This window comes from Mirounga angustirostris, unplaced genomic scaffold (assembly GCF_029215605.1).
Source record: "Mirounga angustirostris isolate CCGP_5_RB_7025 unplaced genomic scaffold, mMirAng1.0.hap1 SCAF_17, whole genome shotgun sequence".
Taxonomy (NCBI): Eukaryota; Metazoa; Chordata; class Mammalia; order Carnivora; family Phocidae; genus Mirounga; species Mirounga angustirostris.
This window is the reverse complement of record NW_026991725.1, coordinates 54,711,708-54,734,850: the sequence shown is the minus strand read 5'-3', so window position 1 is coordinate 54,734,850 and position 23,143 is coordinate 54,711,708. Positions and strand designations below refer to the sequence as shown.

The window sequence follows — 23,143 nt, the reverse complement described above, 5'->3', positions numbered from 1 at the left end:
ATATGTCAAGAGAGACAAATATGCGAAAGAAAAATAAGATGTGGCCCTGTCCTCAAAAACCTCACAAACTTAAGGGAAAATATGTAAACACGTAATTAAATTTAACATCCTCTCCTTTCCAAAGATGGATTTTTCTTCATTTCACTGAAAGGTACCAACATCTATTTGCCCGGCCGTGAATATGTACAATACGTAAATAACCCAGAACACATTGTAAGAAATGCACTAGCTGTGCAGTGAGGCCTTGCTTTACAGCTGGACCCTCTCTATCTGACCACGGGCAAATCCTGGATTCACCGTGCAGAACATCGCGGGTGCCGTACACTAAGAAAACCACACGCGCGGGGACTGAAAGGCGTTCTGGGGACAGGAAGCAGCTGGTAGTGGACAAAGAGAAGAGAGGAAGGGTGGTGTGGCAGAAATGAGACGTGGCAAGAACCTGCTCATAGAGGAACTCAAATGCCAACCTAATGACTTGGAGCTTGAGTCTGAGTTTTGGACAAAGTGCTCTAGGGGAAGTGGACTGGGTTGGGGCCAAATCAAAGGCAGCTAATGCAGAGAGGAATAAAAATCTAAGAATTCACAGGCGTCGGGTAAGAAACAGGTAAGAAAACATATGTGAGGCAGTTACTTCCATGTACAGTCCACAGAGTGGCTGGATCAGTGGGTGACCACAAGAAAAAAAAAAGGTTTTTTTAAAAAACAGATCTAGAAAGGCTTAATTTCAAGAAGAAATCATTCAAGTATCACTGTTTCATTAAAATCCACTAGCATTAGGGGCACCTGGGTGGCTCGGTTGTTAAGCGTCTGCCTTCGGCTCAGGTCATGATCCCAGGGTCCTGGGATCGAGCCCCGCATCGGGCTCCCTGCTCAGCGGGAAGCCTGCTTCTCCCTCTCCCACTCCCCCTGCTTGTTCCCTCTCTCGCTGTGTCTCTCTCTGTCAAATAAATAAAATTTTTAAAAAAATAAAGTAAAATCCACTAGCATTAGATCACTGGGAAAACAGAGACTACAGGATCCTTCCAGTCTCCTATGGTAACATACAAGCAGAGGAAGAAGAGGCACTGACTTAGGGTAAACCGGAAGCACATCACACACTCACGCTCACACACTCCCTCATACATACACACTCACGCTCACACGCATACACTCGCTCACACTCTCACATTCTTTCTCTCTCGGGAGCTGCCGGCCGGGACACACAGCTGGCCGCTCACCTCTGCTCCGCAGGCTCCGCTCCTCTCTGAGACAGTAGCAGCATGCTGTCCTGTTTCTCATGCACAACTGGGACCTGGGGCGGGGAGATGGGCTCGTAGGACTCGGAAGGGACGTGACTCCTCTCCGGGGATTTTCCAGGCCTAATACTGTAACACAGAAAGCATTAGAGTGTGCTCCTAGGGCCCACCTACGAATTACCTGAAACAGAAACTGGTTCACTCATTACTTACATTCAAGAGAAGGAATAAAAGTTGCTAATTTGTATCAGAAAAAGATGGCCTCAGGTTTTCACTATATACCCAGTTACCAAAAAGTCTGTTGCCTCTGCTTTTATCTGTGCACGCACGCCAAGCACCCAGGACAGGCAGTGCTCCGCCAGGAGGTCAAGGCCACCGTGTGTTTCGGCACCACACCCCGCCATCCTGCCCTTGGCCGGCTACTCCAGCGAGCCCTCCAGCCTTTCACTGCTTACCAGGTCTTTCCCCATTAAGTTAAGAGAGAAAGGACTGGAGTACCAAACTGAACCCTGAGTGCTTGTCAGGGGAGTCCAGACAGGCTCAAGTTACGCCCTTGCAGGGCTGAGCGGTTCTCTGCAATTTAATGGTCTTCCTCTGGCTACCATGTTGGTAAGTACAATGTGAGAGACACATAGTGTTTAGACCAAAACAAATTTTTGGCTTAGTGATTACACATTTAAGAGCCACCTGTGACCTGTGAGTATAATTATATATGGCTATATGCCCTGTCACCTTTTTTCCCAATCAGCCCCATCCAATTTTTACAGGTGGCCATTTTTGACCATTTTTCTTTGAGTTCTTTGGTGGTTACCTCTAAAACTCTAAAAAATCTTATACTTTTCTTGATTTATCAAACTTGAAACAGTATCTATCACCTCCCTTCAATGGAAAGACTTGACTTTTGAATAGACATTAAAAAGAGATCGTACCAATTGCCCAGACAGTGAACATTTCAAGAATATAGAAGGAAAACCCTCATTTGTATTTCCCAAGGAATGAAGGTAAATACATTTTAGGTGTAAGTAATGAATCCCCTATCTGTGGGGGGATCTGTGGAGAATAACAGTAAAACAACATTGTTTTACTGTTGGGAAATGTACATAGAGTTTGAAATAAAAACCATACCTTCCCCTGGATTTGTCCACAAGATTTTCTGGAGAGACCCTTGACCCTGGTCTTTGATGGTGGACAGACTGAGACTGGGATTCTGGGCTATAACGATTTGATGTTTTAGTCCTCACAGGTGTGGACACCAAAGCAGATGGTGAATTTTGGAATGTAGAAGTGGGAGGCTGCTGGGGAGGCTGTGAGGAAACTTGATTTCTAGCAAAATCTTGTGTGATAATTTGCTGTGAATGAAAAAAGAAGGAGTTGGTTAAACCCATTGAGTACTTGCCAAAAACTGTAGCATAAAAAACCTGGACATCTTTTTTGTGATTCTCTGTGAAATGTGCCTTCTGCGTTGATCAAAAGAAGAAAAATTAACGAATAACTTACACAGATGTGATCAGCAAGTGTGATCAGGCGGTGGGTCCTGGGCACCTGCCCCACGCCGTCGGCCTGTGAGGAGGCGGGCAATTGCTGTTGTGGAGACAGTGGTTCCTGCTGGGGTCGGTAGTGATGTAATGGTCCTTCGTACTGTCTGGTGGCTTCACCTAGCGGAGGACAGATGAATGTCTTACTCAGGGATGCCCCGGCCTTTCACTCATCATCAAAGACTGAACACGACTCAGAGGGGCACATGCGAGGGATGTGATACCTTTCTCTAAGCAGAATTCATTATCTTAATTTTGAAAGGAAAAACACTGGCTGGCTGACAGAAATCAGGACTAGTATAGAATGAACTGTGAAAGCGTAAGCGAGCAAACGATATCAACGATTTCCTGTATCATTAAATGTAAACAAAGGAGTGATCAATAAAAGCTTAAAACCAACTTTCTATCAGTACAGCTTTAAATGTCTCTAAAGCAGACTCCTATAGAGATTACTCTAAAACAAAACCAAACCAGTTCTTTCTTAACACGGTCCAGACAGATAGATGATCAGAAGCAAATGCCAGGTGCAGATATGAAAACAGGTCAACCTGGTGGCTAAAAAATACATACTTTCTGCTTGATTTGCCTTCACCACCTCTGGCTGATAGGCCTGCAGTTTCTCCTGGGGCGGCGCAGGTGAACTAGCAGGGCTGATCACCTCAATAGCATCGCCGGGTGCTTCATACCGATGAGAAGATACTTTAAGAAAAGTAAAGAATCTGATTTTAAAACTAATCCTGTGAGAAGTTTCAAAAGTCCAAATTCTTCAAACCTATTCACATTATTTTTGTTTTTTATTCTCAGAAACGTTCGATGATAAAAACCAACCAGCTCAATGCACTGGTATCAATGGTCCGCAAAGGCTTCCTCGGGCTCCTAGTCTCTGTAGGGAACAGGGTTTTATGAAATTGTGTGGCTTCTAGGACCTTGAGGTGAGGCAGCTAGGGAACAGATCTGCGGCGAACATCACCACCAGGAAAGACACTTCTCAGAGGAGGCTGAACAAATCAGACAGTAGATCTCCACAGTTGACCATTTCCAATGATTAAAATTCTGGGGGACAGTCGGCTCTTAGAAAAACTTTCAGGCTACACGGCTGCTTCATTATCATGATGATTTTAAAGCTACTGATGAAGTAACATTATATAATAATTTTCACAAATCACTGGATTACTGCAGACAAAAAGTATTACTCCAAATGATTTCTCAGCACTGTTACACTGTAAAAATACACAGAAATGGTAGGGAATGTCTGAAAAGAAGAAAATTCACCCCCCTGGGAAAGGATACCCACATCAGAGAAGGCCCCTCTAAGTGGAAGTTCCCAGGAAAACTGACAGAGGGTTGATGCAATGGGGGGGTGGGGGGGGTGAGGGGGGGTAGCCGCTGTTCACAGTCCTGCCGTGTCCTCAGAGCAAGGCGACAGACACATGGAACCCCCTGCTCTGGAACCTTCTGACTTTAGAGTGCACTCTGCATCTACAGGCTGCAGAATCTGAGAAAACTGTCCGAGGCCCAAAGGGGTCCGTGTATGACTGGCTGGATCAACAAGTGTGATCAGTCAGTGGGCCCTGGACACAGGTATAGAAGCTCAGCATAAGCTCTATTACCAGGCTCCCACTGAGATCCTCCAGTACCCAACTGAACAGCCCTTTCTTCCTACCCCTTTACCAGGCCATGCAAGTTGCAATTAGCTGGGTTCTGGTACACTCAGGACAGAAACCTGGTAATTGGGATGGAAATGATCTTTCAGGAACTAAAATAACTATTTCCGAAGTAATTTAGACTACTTGGAGACTTCGGTATCCATGGGAATTCATCACTGTTTATGTCCCCAGCGCCCTAAATCTGGTCACCACATCCAATATACAGTCACTGGAAAGTCTGAGGCTAAACTGTGTTCACCTTCAGGTGGGAGAGGGGCTCTGGGAAAAACTGAAAACCACACTGAGTAACAATAGCCTGTGGACTCCACGCAAGTCGTTTACCCAGTGATAAAAAAAAATAATCCCACTCAGAAAAGACGACAAACCTTCTATTTTCAGACCTTCTGAAGGTCAGACTCCTAGAGCAAGGTCTGGTTTGTGATGCCAACTGAAAGGGAGTGCTAGCCAGTGACTAGAGCCGTGCGCCCCAGCGTCCAATAAGCCACAGGCTGGATGGGTCACCAGGTGTGCTGGTGACCTCCCTCCAGGCCTGCTCCTGCAACGACAGATCCTCCTCAGCTAGCAAGTTTCAGCATGTGTAATACCTATTTTGCAGATGTTCATACTCCCAGGTGAACAGAAGTTTTCTGTCTACACAGCAGACTACCAATCTGCCCCCTTCTTTCCAAAAAGTTCAGCCATGGGGTAGATATTTACCCAAACAGATTATAAGTAGGCACGGGGGTAAAAAGAATTACGCATTGCATGCTGAAGCATAAGAACTCTCCAACTCTCCTCAATTTCATTAACAAAAACCACTGAGAGATGCCCACGTATGGTTAAATTACTTCAAGGATTAGCAGATAGTTGCTTAAATACCCGATCCTTCCTTCCGGAATTCCATACAGAATTTAGGCAGTCGTTAAAAATAAATTTGAAGTAACTCTTCCAGCATTTTACTGTAGATTTGTGGACTCTTATGGATTCAACAGGGTACATGTCAAAATGACCTGATCAAAATCCAGCTGATCAAAATCCAGCTTGCAACGAGAGAGGGCAAACCTGTGGTCACCAGAGGGGAGCTGGGGGAAATCGGTGACCGGGATGAAGGGTACACTTATCATGACGCGCACCGAGTCATGTACAGAAGTGTTGAGTCACTATGTTACACACCTGAAGCTAATAACAACACTCTATGTTAACTATACTGGAATTAAAACAGAATTTAAAAACAGTTTAAAAAAAAATTAACGCATGAAAACAATTTCAGAAAATGAGCACAGAATAGGAGCATATGCATAAAGAAGGAATAAAAGTGACCAGTACATACATGAAAAAAATTTTAAAGATCCAGCTTGCAAAAAAGGTATAATGTAAATACCAATGACCAGTAATTCAGTGGTCTTGCTTTTTAAAAATTTGTGTTAGAAAAAGGATATAAGAGACTTCGGGGTATCAACCTAAATACTGAACTTCATCCTAGAAAATGCTTCTTAAGAGGCCTTGGTAGCCTCTCTGACCTTTCAGATGCCCAAAAATGATCACGAGCTCTGCCCTGTCTACTTTGCAGTTTTACCTCTAAAGGGACACAGTGTTTTCATGGAAAATACTTCGACAGGCATACTTAAGAAACTCTGAAGTTGAAATAATCATGACAAACAGCAGAAGAGACATTTTTGCACTACTAACCCACAGAACCTTTCCATTACATTTACTCTCAGATCAGGATTTTCTTTGTATCATATTGTTCTGCTTTACCTAAAGAATAAAGTAATTCTTTACTCAGATATCACATTGCAAAACTCAGATTGAGATACATACAGCTACTAGAAGAGTCTGAACTTTGAGAGCCACGTTCCCTTGCATCCTTGTCCGAGGCAATTTGCCGGGTGATGATCACGTCTATGAAGTTAGCTGCAGTAATGGTAGTCTTCCCTCGGGTCCTTAGCTCTTCCTCATATCTGGATTTTGGAGGAGGCCCTTTATCTTTCCCAGCCTCAGAATAAACTACTGAAGAATGAGGCTGGGGCTTGCCACTTGGAAAGGCTGCAGAGGTGTACAGACACTGAACAGATCTCTTCTCCACCTCCAGGGGTTTCTGCTCTAGCTGCTGCTGTTCACTAACTGCTGCTGACCTGCTTCTCAAATTTTCTTCTAACCTGGAAGCTTCATGCTTACTCTCTTTGGTTTTGGAAACCTCCATCTGGGGCGCAGAGGCTGCGGCGTCCACAAGGGCAGCCAGGGCGTCCGCAGCGGTGCTGTAGCGGGAGGCCGGCAGGCCCTGGCTTATCGACGGGCCCCCAGCGGGCAGAGGCCTGCGAACGAAAGCAAACCACACACGAGTCCGTGAAGGGCGGGCTCCACTGGGGACGTGCTGGGGCGGCGGGAGGACAAGCGGCAACAACGAAGCGTACATCCCCAACCATCGCGGTCACACGTTCGCAAGCGTGCGGTATGTGCCAGAGACCGCCGCGTTCGGTCAAAATGCGCACAAGGGACTCACATGATTCGGAGCTGAGCACTTGGATCCAAAGGTGTGATTACACTGGTTCCGTTGGTTCCTTGGAACACGCTGGGTCTCTGCTGCAACATGGTCTCCTGGGCTCTTACTGAAGGGGACGGGGAGCGGACGTATCCATGACTGCCCGGTCGGCCCGGCTGTTCGGAGCCTGCGAAGGCCAAAAAAAAAAAAAAACCCAAAAAAAAAAACAAAAAAGAAGAAGAAAAGACAAGCCATAAGGAAGAAGCTAGAGACAGCGACATTCAGGGCCTGTTCATTTCCTAATATTCCTAAACAGAAAAAAGGTAAGAAACCGGATACCCTGCTTTTTGGCCTTTCTAGAAGTATGTTCTCTAAGAGCTTCTCAATAAAGATGTAATAAAACCATATCGGTAACTCACAACAAAAACGTCAACTATCATTTACTGTCACTTCCGTTTATGTGACAAGTTTCTACCTTGATTCGGAGAGAAACAAAAGTAACGCCAACAATCACGTAGGGTTGACCCTTTAACAACAGGGGTTTGAAGAGCACGGCTCCACCTACACGTGGGTTTTCGGTGTGAAAAACTACACCACACTGCTGTAGATGTATTTTCCTTACGATTTTCTCATTTTTTCTCTAGCTTACTTTACTGTAAGAATACAGTACGGGATACACAGAACATACAAAATATGTGTCAGTTAGCTGTTTCTGTTACCGGTAAGGCTTCCAGTCAATAGGAAGTTGTCAGCAGCTAAGTTCTGGGGAGTCAAAGTTATGGCTGGATTTTCTAGTGCACGGGTGGGAGGGGGGGTGAGCGCCCCTAACCCCTGAGTTGTACAAGGGTCAGCTGCCCTCACACAAATCAGGTAAGTTCATCTCTCAGATTTTTCCTCAGATGCTGGCGTGCTGATCATTTCCAGAATCCCATTCGGTGCAGCCATCTAAGTACCATGATGGACACCACACACCGCCGCCAGCCCGGGTCTGAGCAGCTTCGTCCCGCCACGGCTCTCCCTGCTCCGCTCCGCCTCTGCCCTGCCCAGCGAAGGGCTCCTCTCAGCGAGCTCTCTTTGGACACGTCACTCACGCTGCCCTCCCCCAAGACTCAGCGCCTCGAACAGCTTCCCAACAGCTGAGATGGTCTTGTTTACTGACCTCAGCTCTCCCGTGACAAAGCCACCGCTTGGACTTGGTCAACACTACTCACTGGGAAGATCTCAAACTCCCTCTCTAATCCCTCTCTTCTCTGCCTCCTCTGTCCTTTGTCCTCAGAAGAGCTGGCCGCTTTCACATACGCCCCTACTCTCACAGCACGGACCACCTAGCGCAAGCTTCTCAGCCATCTTCCCCCTTCCCACCACACAACAGCTGATATAAGCATTTCTAGACTCCTAGAAGAGGCACTGCTATTTAAGTTTTTGTATCCCCGCAAAGACTATCCCTGTTTACACTGCCGCTGACCATGTGTGAGCGTCCATGTTTCTTTGGACACAGCAACACAGAATATTTATCAGCTTTTTAAATGTCTGATGGAGGAAAATGGTATTATATCATCTTGAATTTGCATGTTATTCATTAATGTGATCATGAGCATTTTTAAAATATAGTTCCTACCCTAAGGATATAATGTATGGTGATTAACATAACATCATAAAATTAAAAAAAAAACTCAAAAAAATATATAGTTCCTACCCAAGTTATGCTTTCTTTAATTAAATCAATGGCCATGTTGTTATGCAGTCAACATATAATCAGTATTAGGCTGCTACCTCACAACTCACTAAAACATCTCCTGTGGTCACTTAGTGATTTTTTACTATATACAGACAGTAGGTTACAGCTCAGTGTCTTCAGGCTTTGCAACCACTGATGCATTCAACATCAATCCTCAGGAATGACGTTCCTGGGTCGAATACGAAGACCAGCCTCGGGCCCCTGCTCTATGCCACCACTTTGATGTCGAGGTCTGTCCCCCATGAGCATGAGTGTGACAGCCTACCTGCCCTGCGCCCTTCGGTTCTGTACGCACCTCTCTGACCAAGTCTCTGGTCCCCTCTGCCTGCACCTCTAACACCCCTGCCAGGACCGCCTACGGACAGACCCACCCTCCCCACACGCCGGCCACTGGGCAATCTCACCCCAGCCAGAGTCACGACCCTTGCAGGGGACTCCTAGGTCCCCGTGTGCAGCCTATCTTTTCTCCTAAGGGCCAGATCTGTCTGTCCGGCAACATGGACACAGGAAGCACTTTCCTCTCACTGACGGAACAGAACGCAAAATGACAAATCTACCATGGGTCAGAACAAATGTTCCAGAGACGCTTCAAAGTATGTCCCACGGTGAAACTCCCTCCCTCCCTCTCTCCTTTCCCTAATCCTGCTCTGTCTTCCGTGCAGAGCGGCTTGTTTCCCGCGCACCCCCCTACACCCCCCCTCATCAAGCTACTGTCCAGTCCTCTGCGCACGGTGACAGTGTTCTTCCCGGCCCTGCCCAGCTGCATGGCCTCGCTGTGGCTCCTGGCGCCAGCCCACGCCCCCTCCAGGGTTCTAACCCACCTTCAGGCCCTCCTCCTGCCACAGGGCAGCACCTGTCATTCCCAGTGTTACCCGGCCTTCTCCCTGTATGGCCGTCTTCCTCAAACGCCAGCCCCGCAGCATGTTGCGTCTTTGTGGCCGGGAGCCTTTGCTCGGGCTGCTTTCAGCCTCACTGAGCTCTGCACCCAGTATCTTCAGGCCCAATGGTAGCCAACTGCTGGGGCCAAATCAAAATGATGCCTTCCTGGTGAAAACCTCGGCTTCCTGTTCAGAGTTTGCATACCGCACCTTCACCTGCGCTTCACTTAAGGCCTGAGATTACTTTCTGTCTCCTGATTCCTGTGTTTAAGATCAGCTCAGCAGCCCCCGCAACAGGAAGCCCGACGCCCCGTCGTACCGATTACCAAGGAGAGTCTACGGCACGAACAACGGCACGCCGCTCACCTGGCCGAAGGTAGAGGTCTGAGGACGCGGCTGCAGCGATCCGCTCCCGCTCTTTCTCCCGCTCCCGCTCGCGCTCCCGCTCAGCACTCGCGGCCGCTGCAAGGTGCGTCGAGTGTCCTGTAAAACACAGAAATCTGCAACTTAAAGACAAGAACATCAACCCGCCAGGTACAACCAACTTTTACATTTTTAAGTGACTGAAAAATTTTTCAAAACGCTCCCAACTTGAGATGTAGAGTCTTGGATGACAAGTGACACCTAACACAAGCTTTTGGGATATTTCTGGCCTATCTGGTGACAGATGGCATAGAAAAACTCTTACTAAATATTAAGTGAAAAACAGCAAAGCAGGGGCGCCTGGGGGGGGGTTCAGTCGGCTGAGTATCGTACTCTTGATTTCAGCTCAGGTCGTGATCTCAGGGTGGTTGGCTCGAGCCCTGTGTCAGGCTCCCCCCCCCCAGCAGAGTCTCTCCCTCTCCCTCTGCTCCTCCCCCTGCTCGCTCTCTCTCTCTCAAATAAATAAATAAATCTTTAAAAAAAAAAAAAAAAAAAAACCCAAACCAAAAAAACCCTACAGACAGATGGGGGGAAAGCCCAAAACGCCTTCAAAGACTATGCTGTCAACACTTAGACACACTGGTCATAGCAGAGATGGGCGTGACTGGTCTCTCACCTGGAGACATAGACGCAGAGTTGTATGGCCTGGGCGGGAAAGTGATCTGTGTGCCAGGAATATAAGTGATTCTGTCCATGGGAGGCGTACTTGTGCCCCCGGGATGAGGCACTAAAATCGCTGGAGGCATGTTGGTCAGGTCAATGATTCCTGCTCGCAAGGCAAAGACAATAAAATGATGTTAAATGTCAGTTTCTCTAAAGATACAGAACTGTACAAGGCTTTTTAAAATCCTTTTTCTCTGTAACTCAATGATACTTTGCATACAATATAAATAAAAATGGTTAAGATCATCATGACTTTGTAAGACCTTCTTTAAATCTACACAAGGCTATGAAATCCTGTGCCCCATATGAGTCACGTAAAAGCACGGACAGATTACCGAGAGAGATGGCAAACTGATAAGACAATGATTTCAGATAGTTTAGCTATGTCAGTGTTCACCAAAACACCCCATCTTGACGCATTACTTTACCTCCGAGGGCTAAAAGCTACAGAGGCAAGGACAGGGCTGCCTTTTCTTCCATTCCATCGTTCCCTCAGCAAATACTCACTGATACTCGGTTCACCTAACACATCCTAGGAAACCCAAATGCCAAGACACGCACCCCTTGTGGCTGGGTACGGGAGGCCCAGCTGCTGCTCCCGTGGGGAAAGGCCTCTGGCCACATCCGGGCGCAGATTCACTTGCATCTGCTGTGAGGTAATGTAATCGTTGAGGATTGTCTGTCTGGTGTTCTCCATTGCATAAAGCTGGTACTGACTGGGGTACGCTGGGGTTGGGGAGAGCTGTCTCTGAAACAGGTAAGCAGCAGCTGCTGGTGGCGAGAACGAGAGAAAGGCATTTAGTTCAGTCCAGGGGAAATTCATTCACTAAACGCCACCCACAGAAAGCGGTGGGGCTCCTGCTGTCGAGCTACTATGCGGCTTTCGTGTGGGTGGGACGTTACAGGGAGTAAGGGAGATGCATGTTAGACCCTGACACATGAGCGACATGAATACACGCATTCTGATGTCAGATGTAATGGAAAAGGGGGGAGAAACTAGACACAGTGAGAGTATGAACGTTTTCACTGGTAGAACAGGAGCTAAGAAACTTCTCAAGCAGTTGCACTTTCGATCTTTGCCACGTAACTTAATTATAATTTCACCTAAGTCTCCAAGGGCTGCGTTTGAAAATCAAATTATTTTTGTAGTACTGACCATTCAACACAACCAAACGGAAATACATGGGAACACACTTTGTGACAAATAACCGCTCTCCTGGGGCTGAAAATGATTAGTCTATAAGCCTTTCATTAGTGCATGTGTTCAGAGCAGAGATTAGCACACTTATTCTGTAAAAGGCCAGCTGGTAAATATCTTACGCTTTGTGGACCATACGGTCTGCTTCACCCACTCAACTCTGCCGCTATAGCATGAAAGCTGCCACAGACACAACACCCACAAACGTGTGCCTGTGTGCTAATAAAACTTTATTTACGCAAATAGGCAGCAGCAGGATTTGGCCCCCTCGCCATAGTTTGACAACCTGGGTTACAGCATGACATGAGTTGCTAGGAAGGGGTAGGTATGTATGGTAAAAAGGAGAAGGTAACGTCTCTCTGCTCAAAACACTTAAATTCAGCCCAAGCTCAAAAATAACAAGCATATAAAACTGCTATAAAATGAAGGACTATGAGAAGCACTACATTAAAATATACACATTCAATTTTGCCTGAAAACTTGAGTGAACTATTTTAAATACATGTTTTCCCTAAAAAAACAAATGACAAGTTTTCTGGAATGTTTTCTTCCCCTTTCTTCATCCAGAACTTCCAGCAGGGTGAGTCTGTCAGTAGACTCTGTGGGAACTTCTGCCTCAGTTTTGGGAGACAGTCCCTGAAGAACTACGTGTAGACTCCTCTGAAACCTAACGTTCTCCAGTGACCAACAATTTGGTGCCATTGATATGACCTCCAAAAGATAAAATATTTTCCACAGGTACCTTGCTTCTACAATGTAAATAACCCTTAGAAATCTTGGCATATCTCCTCCCTAAGGACCATGGTAAAACACGGGTGTCCTGTGTCCCAATTTCAACTTGAAGGATGTAACAAACAAGCAAGTTAGGCTGGAGAAGAGGTACGAGCAGAAAACACCCATCTGAGTAGGGCTCAGCAGGCAAGAGGAGCAGGGACGAAGACGGGGAGGACAGGGGGAAGCTGGCACACGGATGGGTCAAGTCACCACCGACGTGCTGACAGGACTCCTTTCCCTTTGCAGAACCCGCTGCCCCATGCCCACTGCAGACTGCTCTCCAGAAAACCTACAGACTCCTGCACCTCCAACAAGTATGTCTACCCACAGTCAGAGGGGTCTGTCTGTTCGAAAGTTCCCTCCAGTTGTACCTACTACTGTAATTATGTAACTTAATGAAGTAATCTGGAGGCTGTTGAGAAAAGAATGAAAAGAATGGTTTCTCTGGAAACTAAGTTGACTGCTTTGGAAAGACTCAATACAGAAGTTGAATCAGGTATGGACGAGACAATTTTGAAAGACTGAGAAAAAAAATCTGGAAGGATTCTGTATTTAAATTGCTTTGAAGTGGCTTTAAATTCTAGCTTCACTTAAAAAAGGAAGGCTGGAAGGAAATGTGAGTATCACTTATGTAACAAAGACAAAGGAGAGATTTCATCAGTAGACCCTGACCTTACATCAGAACACTGGTAAATGAATATCGACATTGTAAGTTTAAATGTTTAATCTATTTTTTTTTCCTCAGTTCTGTAAGGGTGCTGGTAATATTTTGTTTCTTGATTCAGAATTGGTAACATGGGGGTGTGCAGTGTGTAAGAATTCAATGAGCTGCACGCTAATGATATATGTAACAGTCTGCATATTATACTTTAATAAATAGAGTTTGAAAGGTCATACAGGTATATTATTTCTTTGCCATAAATCATCACTACGCCCTGTGCTTACCGGGATCCAGAGCCCTGTGAAACGGCATGGCTGGATCCAAATGTGTGGGAAGATGGCTCCGATAAACCTCTCCTGTGGTGCTGCCCCTATGGTGGGGATCAAAAGGGCTGTGGCTTACTACAGGGTCCACCCCAGGTACTGGAGACTTCGCTGGTATACTTTCCCTCTGGGTAGGGGTCAGGGTTGATTTTCTTTCATGATTAGTAGACTTGCTAGAGGAAATCGTAACTGGAAAAAAAAAAAAAAGCCAACACCACAACTTAAGAAAACTTGGGAGGTAAGATTATACAGCTGACCCTTGAACAACGCAGGGTTTAGGGGCGTCGACCCTCCACACAGTCAAAACTCCATGCTTAACTTTTGGCTCGCCCCAAACTAATAGCCTACTATTAACCAGGAAGGCTTACTGAGAACATAAACAGCCAATTAGCACATATTTTGTATGTTGTATGTATTATATCCTGTATTCTTACAATAAAGTAAGCTAGAGACAAAATGTTAAGAAAATTTTAAGAGAGGGACACCTGGGTGGCTCAGCCGGTTGAGCATCCAACTCTTGATTTTAGCTCAGGTCATGATCTCAGGGTTTTAAGATCGAGCCCTGCTCTGGGCTCTGCACTCAGCGAGGAGTCTGCTTATCTCTTTCTCTCCCTCTGTCCCTTCCCCCACTCATGTGCACGCGCTCTCTCTCCCTCTCTCTCTAAAAAAAAAAAATAAATCTTAAAAAAAAAAAGGGGGTGCCTGGGTGGCTCAGTCGGTTAAGCGGCGCCTTCGGCTCAGGTCATGATCCCAGGGTCCTGGGATCGAGCCCCGCATCGGGCTCCCTGCTCAGCAGGAAGCCTGCTTCTCCCTCTCCCACTCCCCCCCTGCTTGTGTTCCCTCTCTGGCTGTCTCTCTCTGTCAAATAAATTAATAAAATCTTTGGGAAAAAAAAAAAACTGTAAGAGAAAAATACATTTATAGCACTGTACTGTATTTATTAAAAAAAAAAAAATCCTCATTAACTGGACCTGCACAGTTCAAACCAGTGTTGTTCAAGGGTCAACTGTATTTATCCATTTCTCACCCAACCAAATACAGACTGTATTTATATTTTTATCTGCTTCCACCAAACATTTAATATTCAATCTTGTAAAATACGCAACTGTGAAGAACTAGCAGAAGCTTCTGAGATTGAGAGATTATCACCTTGTGGATCATAGCACCAGCATTTTAGCACCTAACGTTAAGATTAAACATGAAGTTCAACACTCCTCTTTAAATCCCATTATAAATGATTTTGTTTTCTGTACGACTTGAACATTCCAAATTCTTCTCGATCCCCCACGTAGTCAAGTCACAACTCCCTCTCTCTGCCTGTGCCGCCCCCTCCTTGCTGCCCGCCAGTCTCTACGTTACGCTATTTTTCCTTGCCCTGGACTTCCACAAAGCCTTTCTCATGAGCTCGCCCATATCAACCACCTCCCTACCCCAGGCTCTCTTTTTTAAATGATGTGATTCAGAAGTTATTAGATCATCCCCCCAATGAACAGCATATCCCAACACTTACTGGCCATCACCCTCCACTGTTTTAACAATTGTAGTACAACACACAGAACATAAAAGGTACCATTTTAAAGGGTACGATTCAGGGGCATTAATACACTGAGTGGTGTGCACCACCTCCTCATTATGAATAGTTTGATAACATCAACTTGGCCGTGATTACACAAATCTGCCGGACAAAACCAAGCCACATGCGGGTCTGCTGCATCGCCTTCCGAGGCCCAGTGTGCTCGAACACAGAGTGCCTTTCCCTGCAGCAGCAATTCGCCTTCAGAACCCGAGCCCGGGGCTCTGCATTCGCCACCCCACCTCCCCGGCCAACACTTCCCTTCTCTCTTCCCTCCAGGCTGCTCCTCTCCCACCACACAAAACACCCTTCACCTTCCCAGCTCTCGCAGTGTCCAGCCAGGACCTTGCACGTGAGCCTGCAATAAACACGTACTGCAATAACGCTGGAGAGGACGAGTGGGGACGTTCGTATGGGCCGCAGGCGGTTTCAGGGACCACCTGGTAAAACTCAACGTCTCGGACCTTACTCACGCACCTGCCAGCAGCAGAAAGCCCGGGGAGGCGGGGCACGATACCAACAACAACAGCAACGGCAATAACAATAGTTCGCATTCTCTCCTTCCCAAGTTCTTCAAACACATGACCTCATGTGACCTTCCCAACAGTCCAGTGAGGGAAGCCTTAATACTTTTACTGACGAGGAAACTAAGGGCCTACCAAAGTGAAGTAACTCGTCCAAGGTCATGCAGTGAGAAGAACCTTAATTCAAGTTCAGGCAGCCTTGCTCCACAACGTGAACTTTCAACCACCACAACAGACCGCCGCTAAACAACGGTCAACGCCGACTTCCAGAACACCTTGAAGGAGTAGCTGAAAAGCCACTCTCAGAACGTACTTATTCTAGAGCACTTCTGGACTCCAGCACCCTCGGCACTTGATTAAAATAGATCTTTTACCGGGCGCCTGGGTGGCTCAGTTGGTTAAGCGACTGCCTTCGGGCTCAGGTCATGATCCTGGAGTCCCAGGATCGAGTCCCGCATCGGGCTCCCTGCTCGGCAGGGAGTCTGCTTCTCCCTCTGGCCCTCCCCCCTCTCATGTGCTCTCTCTCTCATTCTCTCTCTCAAATAAATAAATAAAATCTTTAAAAAAATAATAATAATAAAATAAAATAGATCTTTGGGCGCCTGGGTGGCTCAGTTGGTTAAGCGACTGCCTTCAGCTCAGGTCATGATCCCGGAGTCCCGGGATCAAGTCCCGCATCGGGCTCCCTGCTCAGCGAGGAGCCTGCTTCTCCCTCTGACCCTCCCCCACTCATGTACGCTCTCTTTCTCTCTCTCAAATAAATAAATAAATCTTTAAAAATAAATAAATAAATAAAATAGATCTTTTACCTACGATTATCCCTACTTTTCATTTGGTAGCCTTCCATACAGGCCCCGTATCAAGCACAACCTGCAGATCCTGTGGCAATCCAAAGCTAACCATTTGACACCGACTTTTTACCGGAGGTGGGAAAGTGCAATCAAAACGAGCAAACAAGTTCAGAAGAGTAACATACCATCAGAAGTTCTGCTCATCATAGGCGAGCCTCTGGACATGGTGTTTTGGTAACTCACAGGGGTCCGCCGTGCACTACTGTCGTCATAAATCCCCGGGCTCAGCTGCGCTTTGGGAGCTTCGTGAAGTGTTGACCTAAGGACGGAGGGGCCAGAGCTTACCACTGATGTGTGTCGGGAACGCACTGGCTCGCCTGCTTTCACATCCTCATATTTTCCCCGTTCTACCACTTTTATGTTCTCTGGTACGATTTCCAGTGGAGGAATTCCACGGGGTAGTTTGTTAGGCCCCGTGATTAAGGATTTGACGTTGTGTTTGATGGCAGATTGACCTGAGTTGCTGTCAAACTTTATTGGTGTGCCCTAAAAGAAAAGAAACAAACATTATAGGTAGCCCGAGGCATCTGAAGATTTTTCCATCTCAGGTCCGCTCGGCTCACGGCAACAGTAATTTGCTTCAGTAATCTTTACTATCTGTGTGGGTGTGTCAATCACACGCTCACAAATCCAGAGCTGCGCACTTTCTCGAAATATACATTCCACAATACAGACACGAGAAAAACGAATACTAAAGCATACCTAAAACTTTCACATTTACTTGCAAAAGATCTGACATCGTAAGAACTACTAATTATTAAGTCATGCTTCTTAAAATGCTCCATGAATATCACAGTCTGGAGTGGAACGGTTGACAAAAAGCACCCTGATGTAGTTACCTGGGAGATGGAACCTTCGATTATTGGCCTTGTGCTCTGGACCACTTCTGGAGTTTTTCGGCTTTCCTGAGTTAAAATATCTTGCCGTGGAATCTCATGAATGGAACGCCCCATTTCTTTGATGGTGGTAATGCCGTCATATGGTTTTCCTTTGGTAATGGCGCCTTCAAATGCTCGTATGGGAGGACTCTCCCTTTTAATCTGTTTGGGATATTTAAGACCATCTTCAAAGCTGTCTGTTGTTGCTCTTGGTGTGCCTTCGAGAAAGAATTCAAGAAAACATGCTTATTAAAGTAATGCCAACGGTTGCAGAACAATGTGACTGAGCTGTACATTTAAAAATTGTTAAAATAGTAAATCCTGATACATATATTTCTCCGCAATTTAGAAAAATTAATACCTTGTCATCTTGCAGTTTTTAATCAATTTTCTGTTTACAACACATCTTTAAATAAATATTCATAAGTCGTCATTTTTTCAGGTGGTTCAAGACTTAATATAATTAAGTCTGTTCATCACAATCAGAGAATGGTTCTTAACATAACGAAGATGTCTCTATATTCTAAGATTAGGCAACTATCATCTTCATATAAACTATGTAGCTCAGAAACAGAAGAGTTAAAATCAAGACTTAAATATTTAATATTTCAAAAGGGAAAACACTTGAAAAGCAGGCTTCATGCACTGCAAATTAATGTCAAACTACTCTGCCAATGAGGCAGTCATGAATAAAAGCCAAAACAAAGTTTACCCTGCATTATGGAACCAGACAGCACAGTCCTTTCTTTGAGGTCAGAATGAGGGCTCCCCCTGGGTAATGCTCGGCATATCAGCCCTTTCAAAACAAGAAAGCAATTCAAATATTAAATATAATGTGTATGCCAATTCACATATACTTTATACTGACCTTAGAGTATGTACTTTTTGATAAAAGCCCTATGGAGAAAGAGATATCATCTTAAATTTGTGAACTATTCAGAAGAATATCATGGAAAAAATAAAAGTTGGAAGTAACCAACATGACATCATTGTTCGTTTTTAAACACTCTTCTAAAGAGAAAATAGCCACAGAACACAGCTATTATAAATCAAAAAGGAAAGACACTTTCAAAACTACATCTAAAATTCAATGCTTCTTTCTCAAGGTGAGGAGACACAAGAGGGGTTGAGAATCACCGTTTAGCTCTGAAACACACCTCTGAGAAAGGGAAAACACGAAGGATGGGTGCGGTACTTCAAAAACAGATAAAATACATAAACGAAAGCATGCAAGTCATAATGAAAGAGCTGTAAATAACCTCTTAAAATGTTTTGTGTCACATCACAATAAATTTGAATCAAGGATTGGAAATAACCACACGCAATTACCCTAAAGTAAAGGAAAGTGGGATTTTTTTTTTTTTAATACAGAGAAAATCCAGCTCTTAGAAAATTACGCAGGACTTCTAAGGTTGAGGAATCCTTACCCTGTTTTTAGTATTTCACCTAGATTAACATTAAACAGTTGAGCCAGGTTAAGGCTTAAACAAAGTGAGTCATTAACAAAATAAAACCACAGGTATGATGCAGTGAATGCTTATCGTGGTCAGCACAAGCTTGGACACCTGTCTCGAATCTTCACACTGTAACTACAATCCCTTCATTTACAGAGGATGAAACTCGCACAGCAAAATTCATCAGGAAACAGTGCAGCCCTGCTTTAACTGCCTCAAGACAAAAACAAAGTTCTCAAAATGAATTTTACATTTTTCTACTCACTTAACCCTAACCGGAATAGTCTACAAATTTTATGAGCATTCTACTAGTTACCTATGATATGACTGATTATGTTTAATTTTTACTTCCTACCACTGTCATGTACTTGATTTATATGTAGATATGAATATAAATTTAAACATATCAATAAGCTCATATTAATATAGTGTTAATTATATATTTTACTATATTATATATTATTAATATGTTTCATTTATACAGTAATATGAATATAAATTTCACGTAGAAATGACAGAGACTGAATACAACCTAACCCAACTATGGAAATTTGCTGTACAAAATTAAATGTATCTAAATAAAGTTCTGGAAACATTTTACCCTCCAACGGTGCTGAAACAGGAGACTCCCTCATTGACAACCCTTGCTTTATATTTCCTTCCACTGATTCATAGCTTCTTTTTAAACTGATTTCATGAGCTGTTCTTGGACTCCTCGTCCCTTCTCGGGCATTTTTAATATCTGCAGAACACAAAAACAAGAATTGCTCAGACAGCGCCCAAAGCCTACTCTACAGTCAATCAGTTATCTTAAGTTTCATAGTCTATCTTACAAAAAATAATAATGTAAGAGCCAGTCAACCTATAACATACTACTGTGTAATTGATACTTATGAAATTTTTTTCATTAATTCAAATTATTTGAGTGCCAGGCATAAAGGAGTTAGGCTTGCAGATAAGGTTAACAAATTAAGTGCCTTCCTTCATGAAACTTACCCAATCGTGGCGGATACCGACTAAGTACTAGGGAACTGCTGCAGAGTATAGTCAGTACTACGGAAAGAGAGGTACGATGTACTTCGAGAACGCCAGATGGAGAACCTAACACTTTTTTTTTTTTTTTAAAGATTTTATTTATTTATTTGAGAGAGAGAGAGAATGAGAGAGAGAGAACACATGAGAGGGGATAGGGTCAGAGGACAAAGCAGACTCCCTGCCGAGCAGGGAGCCCGATGCGGGACTCGATCCAGGGACTCCAGGATCATGACCTGAGCCGAAGGCAGTCGCCCAACCAACTGAGCCACCCAGGCGCCCGAGAACCTAACACTTTTATTAAAAGAAGTAATGTAGACTGAGAACTGAAGGACAAGGCGGAGATGTTTCAGCCACAGGTAAGGGAGGAGGAGGTGGGACAGGCACACCGACGCCAAGGCGAGACAGAGCGTGGGACAAAGAACCTGAGCTCAGTGCATGGCCAGTGTGCTGAGCGCAGCTGGAGGCTGAGTGCACAGGAAGGCAGTGCGAGGGAGCCAAGGGAAATGTGGGAAGGGAACAGCGGGACAGGAGCAGATCGTGGAGGGCGGAGCAAGCCAAGGTAAGGGGCTTACACTGATCTTAAAGCAATGAAGAGTCAAGCAGGAAGTGATGTGTTACACTTCTGAATACGGGTTATGACTAAGGTGGGGAGATCAGGGGCAGCTGCCCGGTTATCCGGATGAAAGACGATGGTGGCAGTGGGGAATACAGAGAAATGGATGGATTCCAGAGAATTCAGAAAAGAGAACAGAAACAACTCAGTGACTGGATGTGGAAAGAGAACAAGTGTTAAGGATGACATCTACATTTCTGGCTTAGGCATTGTACGTTAATTTCTTCCTCCAGAAGCAAAATGTAAATCAGCATATGCCAGAAATGTTAAAACAAGAAAGGAGGAAGGAAATAAGAAAGTTACCATATGTTCTGATCAGACACTGTGTGCTCACATACCTTACATCTTTGTATTCAAAGAGAAAGATGAAACATGACTAATGACTACTTAAATCACAAAACAGTTGCAAACAGGAACTCAAATCCAGTCCCTCACTTGGCTTTTTTTTTTCTTTACCATAACTGAGTCATTCTTGTAACATTAATGAGAAAATATAACCTAAGAATACAACTAAAGAAAATGCTTACACACATAGACATTAAAATAATTTAAATTAAGAATTTAAATTCAATACTCTTTCCAGGATTATCAGATTATTATCTACTCCCTAATTCACCTGGGGTGCCTGGGTGGCTCAGTCAGTTAAGCGTCTGCCTTTGGCTCAGGTCATGATCCCAGGGTCCTGGGATCCAGCCCCGCATTGGGCTCCCTGCTCAGCAGGGAGTCTGCTTCTCCCTCTGCCTCTGCCCCTCCCCAACTCGTGGTCACTCTCTTGTTTGCTCTCTCTCTCAAATAAAATCTTAAAAATAAAATAAAATAAAACAAAATAAAATAAAAGTGATTCTACTAAAGTTAAAGATTATTATTTTTTTTTTTAAGATTTATTTATTTATTTGAGAGAGAGAGAGTATGAGAGGGGGAGAGTCAGAGGGAGAAGCAGACCCCCCGCTGAGCAGGGAGCCCGATGCGGGACTCGATCCCAGGACTCCAGGATCATGACCTGAGCTGAAGGCAGTCGCTTAACCAACTGAGCCACCCAGGCGCCCTAAAGATTATTTTCTTAGGCTAAATCGACTTGCCATAGTTGAGGTTAGCTACCACTTACAGAACTACATACTCTGGGCTCTGCACTGTTTATCATTTTTCATTGACCGTCTCAGTTAAATTTTCACAAAACCTCCATGAGAAGGGAGAACAAACTCCCCCAAATACGTATGTGGGGAGCCAGAGCCCACGTTTCTAGCCCCCATCACAGTACTGGCTTCAGAGAACAGACATCATACTTACTATCATAGGATAAGATGTGTCCACTTTTGCCTTCATAAATAACATGACCTTTGGATGCGGCTTCCTCTCTGCCTTTCTCAGGACTGCTCTCCTCAATGGGCATTCTAGAAATGGATCCCTTCACCAACGCCTCAGTTGGTATGCCAGCCTGTGACAGGGCTGGGGTACCCTGCCATCAAATCAAACACAAACACTCAGGTTTAGAGGAGACACGAGATACTCAGAAAACTTAACCCACCACACGGAGAGTCAGATCCATCCATATCTTCAAAGAAGAAAGGACAAAGACATGAGAGGAAACCAGACATTAAGTTTTTATAAGCATAAAGAAATACTGTACCTTAATCCTTGAACCCTGCCCCACAAAACTTAAAATCTAGACAGGTGTAGGAGTCAAATCAACTTTCTTGCCCACCCTGAAGTCAAACATCTTAACTCTCAGGGAAAAAAAAAAAATCTGGTCTATGTTTTTTCAAAATGTCTAATAAAAATAAGACGATAAACTAAGTTTTAAATTTAGAACACTGCAACCTTCTCTCACATTGTGATAAGAGGAAAAAAGAACTTGCAGTTCCCAAACTGTCTGCTGTATTCGACCTCTGGTCACCAGTGGGGGAAGGGGAGACAGGACCGAGAAAACTCAGATGCCTCCATCCTGTGCTATGGATTCAGTTTAGGTCACATCCTCTGAATCTTCATCATCATTAATTAGTCCTCTTCTGGGTTACCTATGGGCACGGTTCTTTTTGACCTTTCCTTTAAGCAGTAAACCCTTCCTTCCAGAGGAATCATTCATGGAACCTACTGGGTCGAACACTTTGTAAGAGTGAGCTGCTTGGGTTGAAATGGGCATGGCAGGCCCAGATTTAGCCCACTCACACATTTGGCGCCCCCAAAACTCTCGTGAGGACAATCTGAAACCACACACTTAGAGCAGGAAGAATGACAAAAACAAAATGTTTATTCAAATGGGCTCGGCAGTAAACATCTGGGAATCCTTAACACCCACTTTGGAAGTACTCACTTCACATAGACAGACTGGTTTGAAAATAAACAGAAAAAGCGTAGCCTCACTTCATCCAGTTCATTCTGTCTTCCTACCCACAATCTGGTTAGTAGAGTGAAAATGAACAAGAAAAGATAATATGCATAAGGCATTTATTTCTCTTTTGCCTCTACTATTAAAGTGTCTGCTTATTTTGAAAACTAGTTTCAGGATGTATACTTTGGTCAAATGTAGATGGAGAGATGTGAAGAGTTCATATGTAACCTTCTAGGTCTCTAAGCCATATACTCCTTATACCAGGTCTTGTTAAAATGGAGACCCTGATTCATAGGTCTGAAGTGGGAACTAAAATTTCTGCATGAATCT

General features: G+C 44.7%; 1 protein-coding gene across 17 annotated transcripts in view; it reads right to left on the bottom strand.

Annotated features, from left to right (window-relative positions):
- The window catches only part of NCOR1 (nuclear receptor corepressor 1), a 158,138-nt gene that overhangs the window by 12,171 nt on the left and 122,824 nt on the right, over positions 1-23,143 (bottom strand). For 13 of the 17 annotated variants that reach the window (XM_064582686.1, XM_064582689.1, XM_064582688.1 and 10 more), the window contains 15 exons: positions 21,772-21,940; positions 19,438-19,578; positions 18,095-18,178; positions 17,344-17,600; positions 16,630-16,990; positions 13,518-13,745; positions 11,162-11,371; positions 10,554-10,703; positions 9,881-9,997; positions 6,920-7,085; positions 6,238-6,731; positions 3,341-3,469; positions 2,733-2,890; positions 2,361-2,584; positions 1,218-1,364 (listed from right to left, as the gene is read on the bottom strand). In XM_064582686.1, the coding sequence (XP_064438756.1) occupies positions 1,218-1,364; positions 2,361-2,584; positions 2,733-2,890; positions 3,341-3,469; positions 6,238-6,731; positions 6,920-7,085; positions 9,881-9,997; positions 10,554-10,703; positions 11,162-11,371; positions 13,518-13,745; positions 16,630-16,990; positions 17,344-17,600; positions 18,095-18,178; positions 19,438-19,578; positions 21,772-21,940 (3,035 nt within the window). The remainder of the gene's footprint in view (positions 1-1,217; positions 1,365-2,360; positions 2,585-2,732; positions 2,891-3,340; positions 3,470-6,237; positions 6,732-6,919; positions 7,086-9,880; positions 9,998-10,553; positions 10,704-11,161; positions 11,372-13,517; positions 13,746-16,629; positions 16,991-17,343; positions 17,601-18,094; positions 18,179-19,437; positions 19,579-21,771; positions 21,941-23,143) is intronic. The other 4 variants (XM_064582681.1, XM_045889782.3, XM_064582691.1 and 1 more) reach the window with 2 other exon arrangements.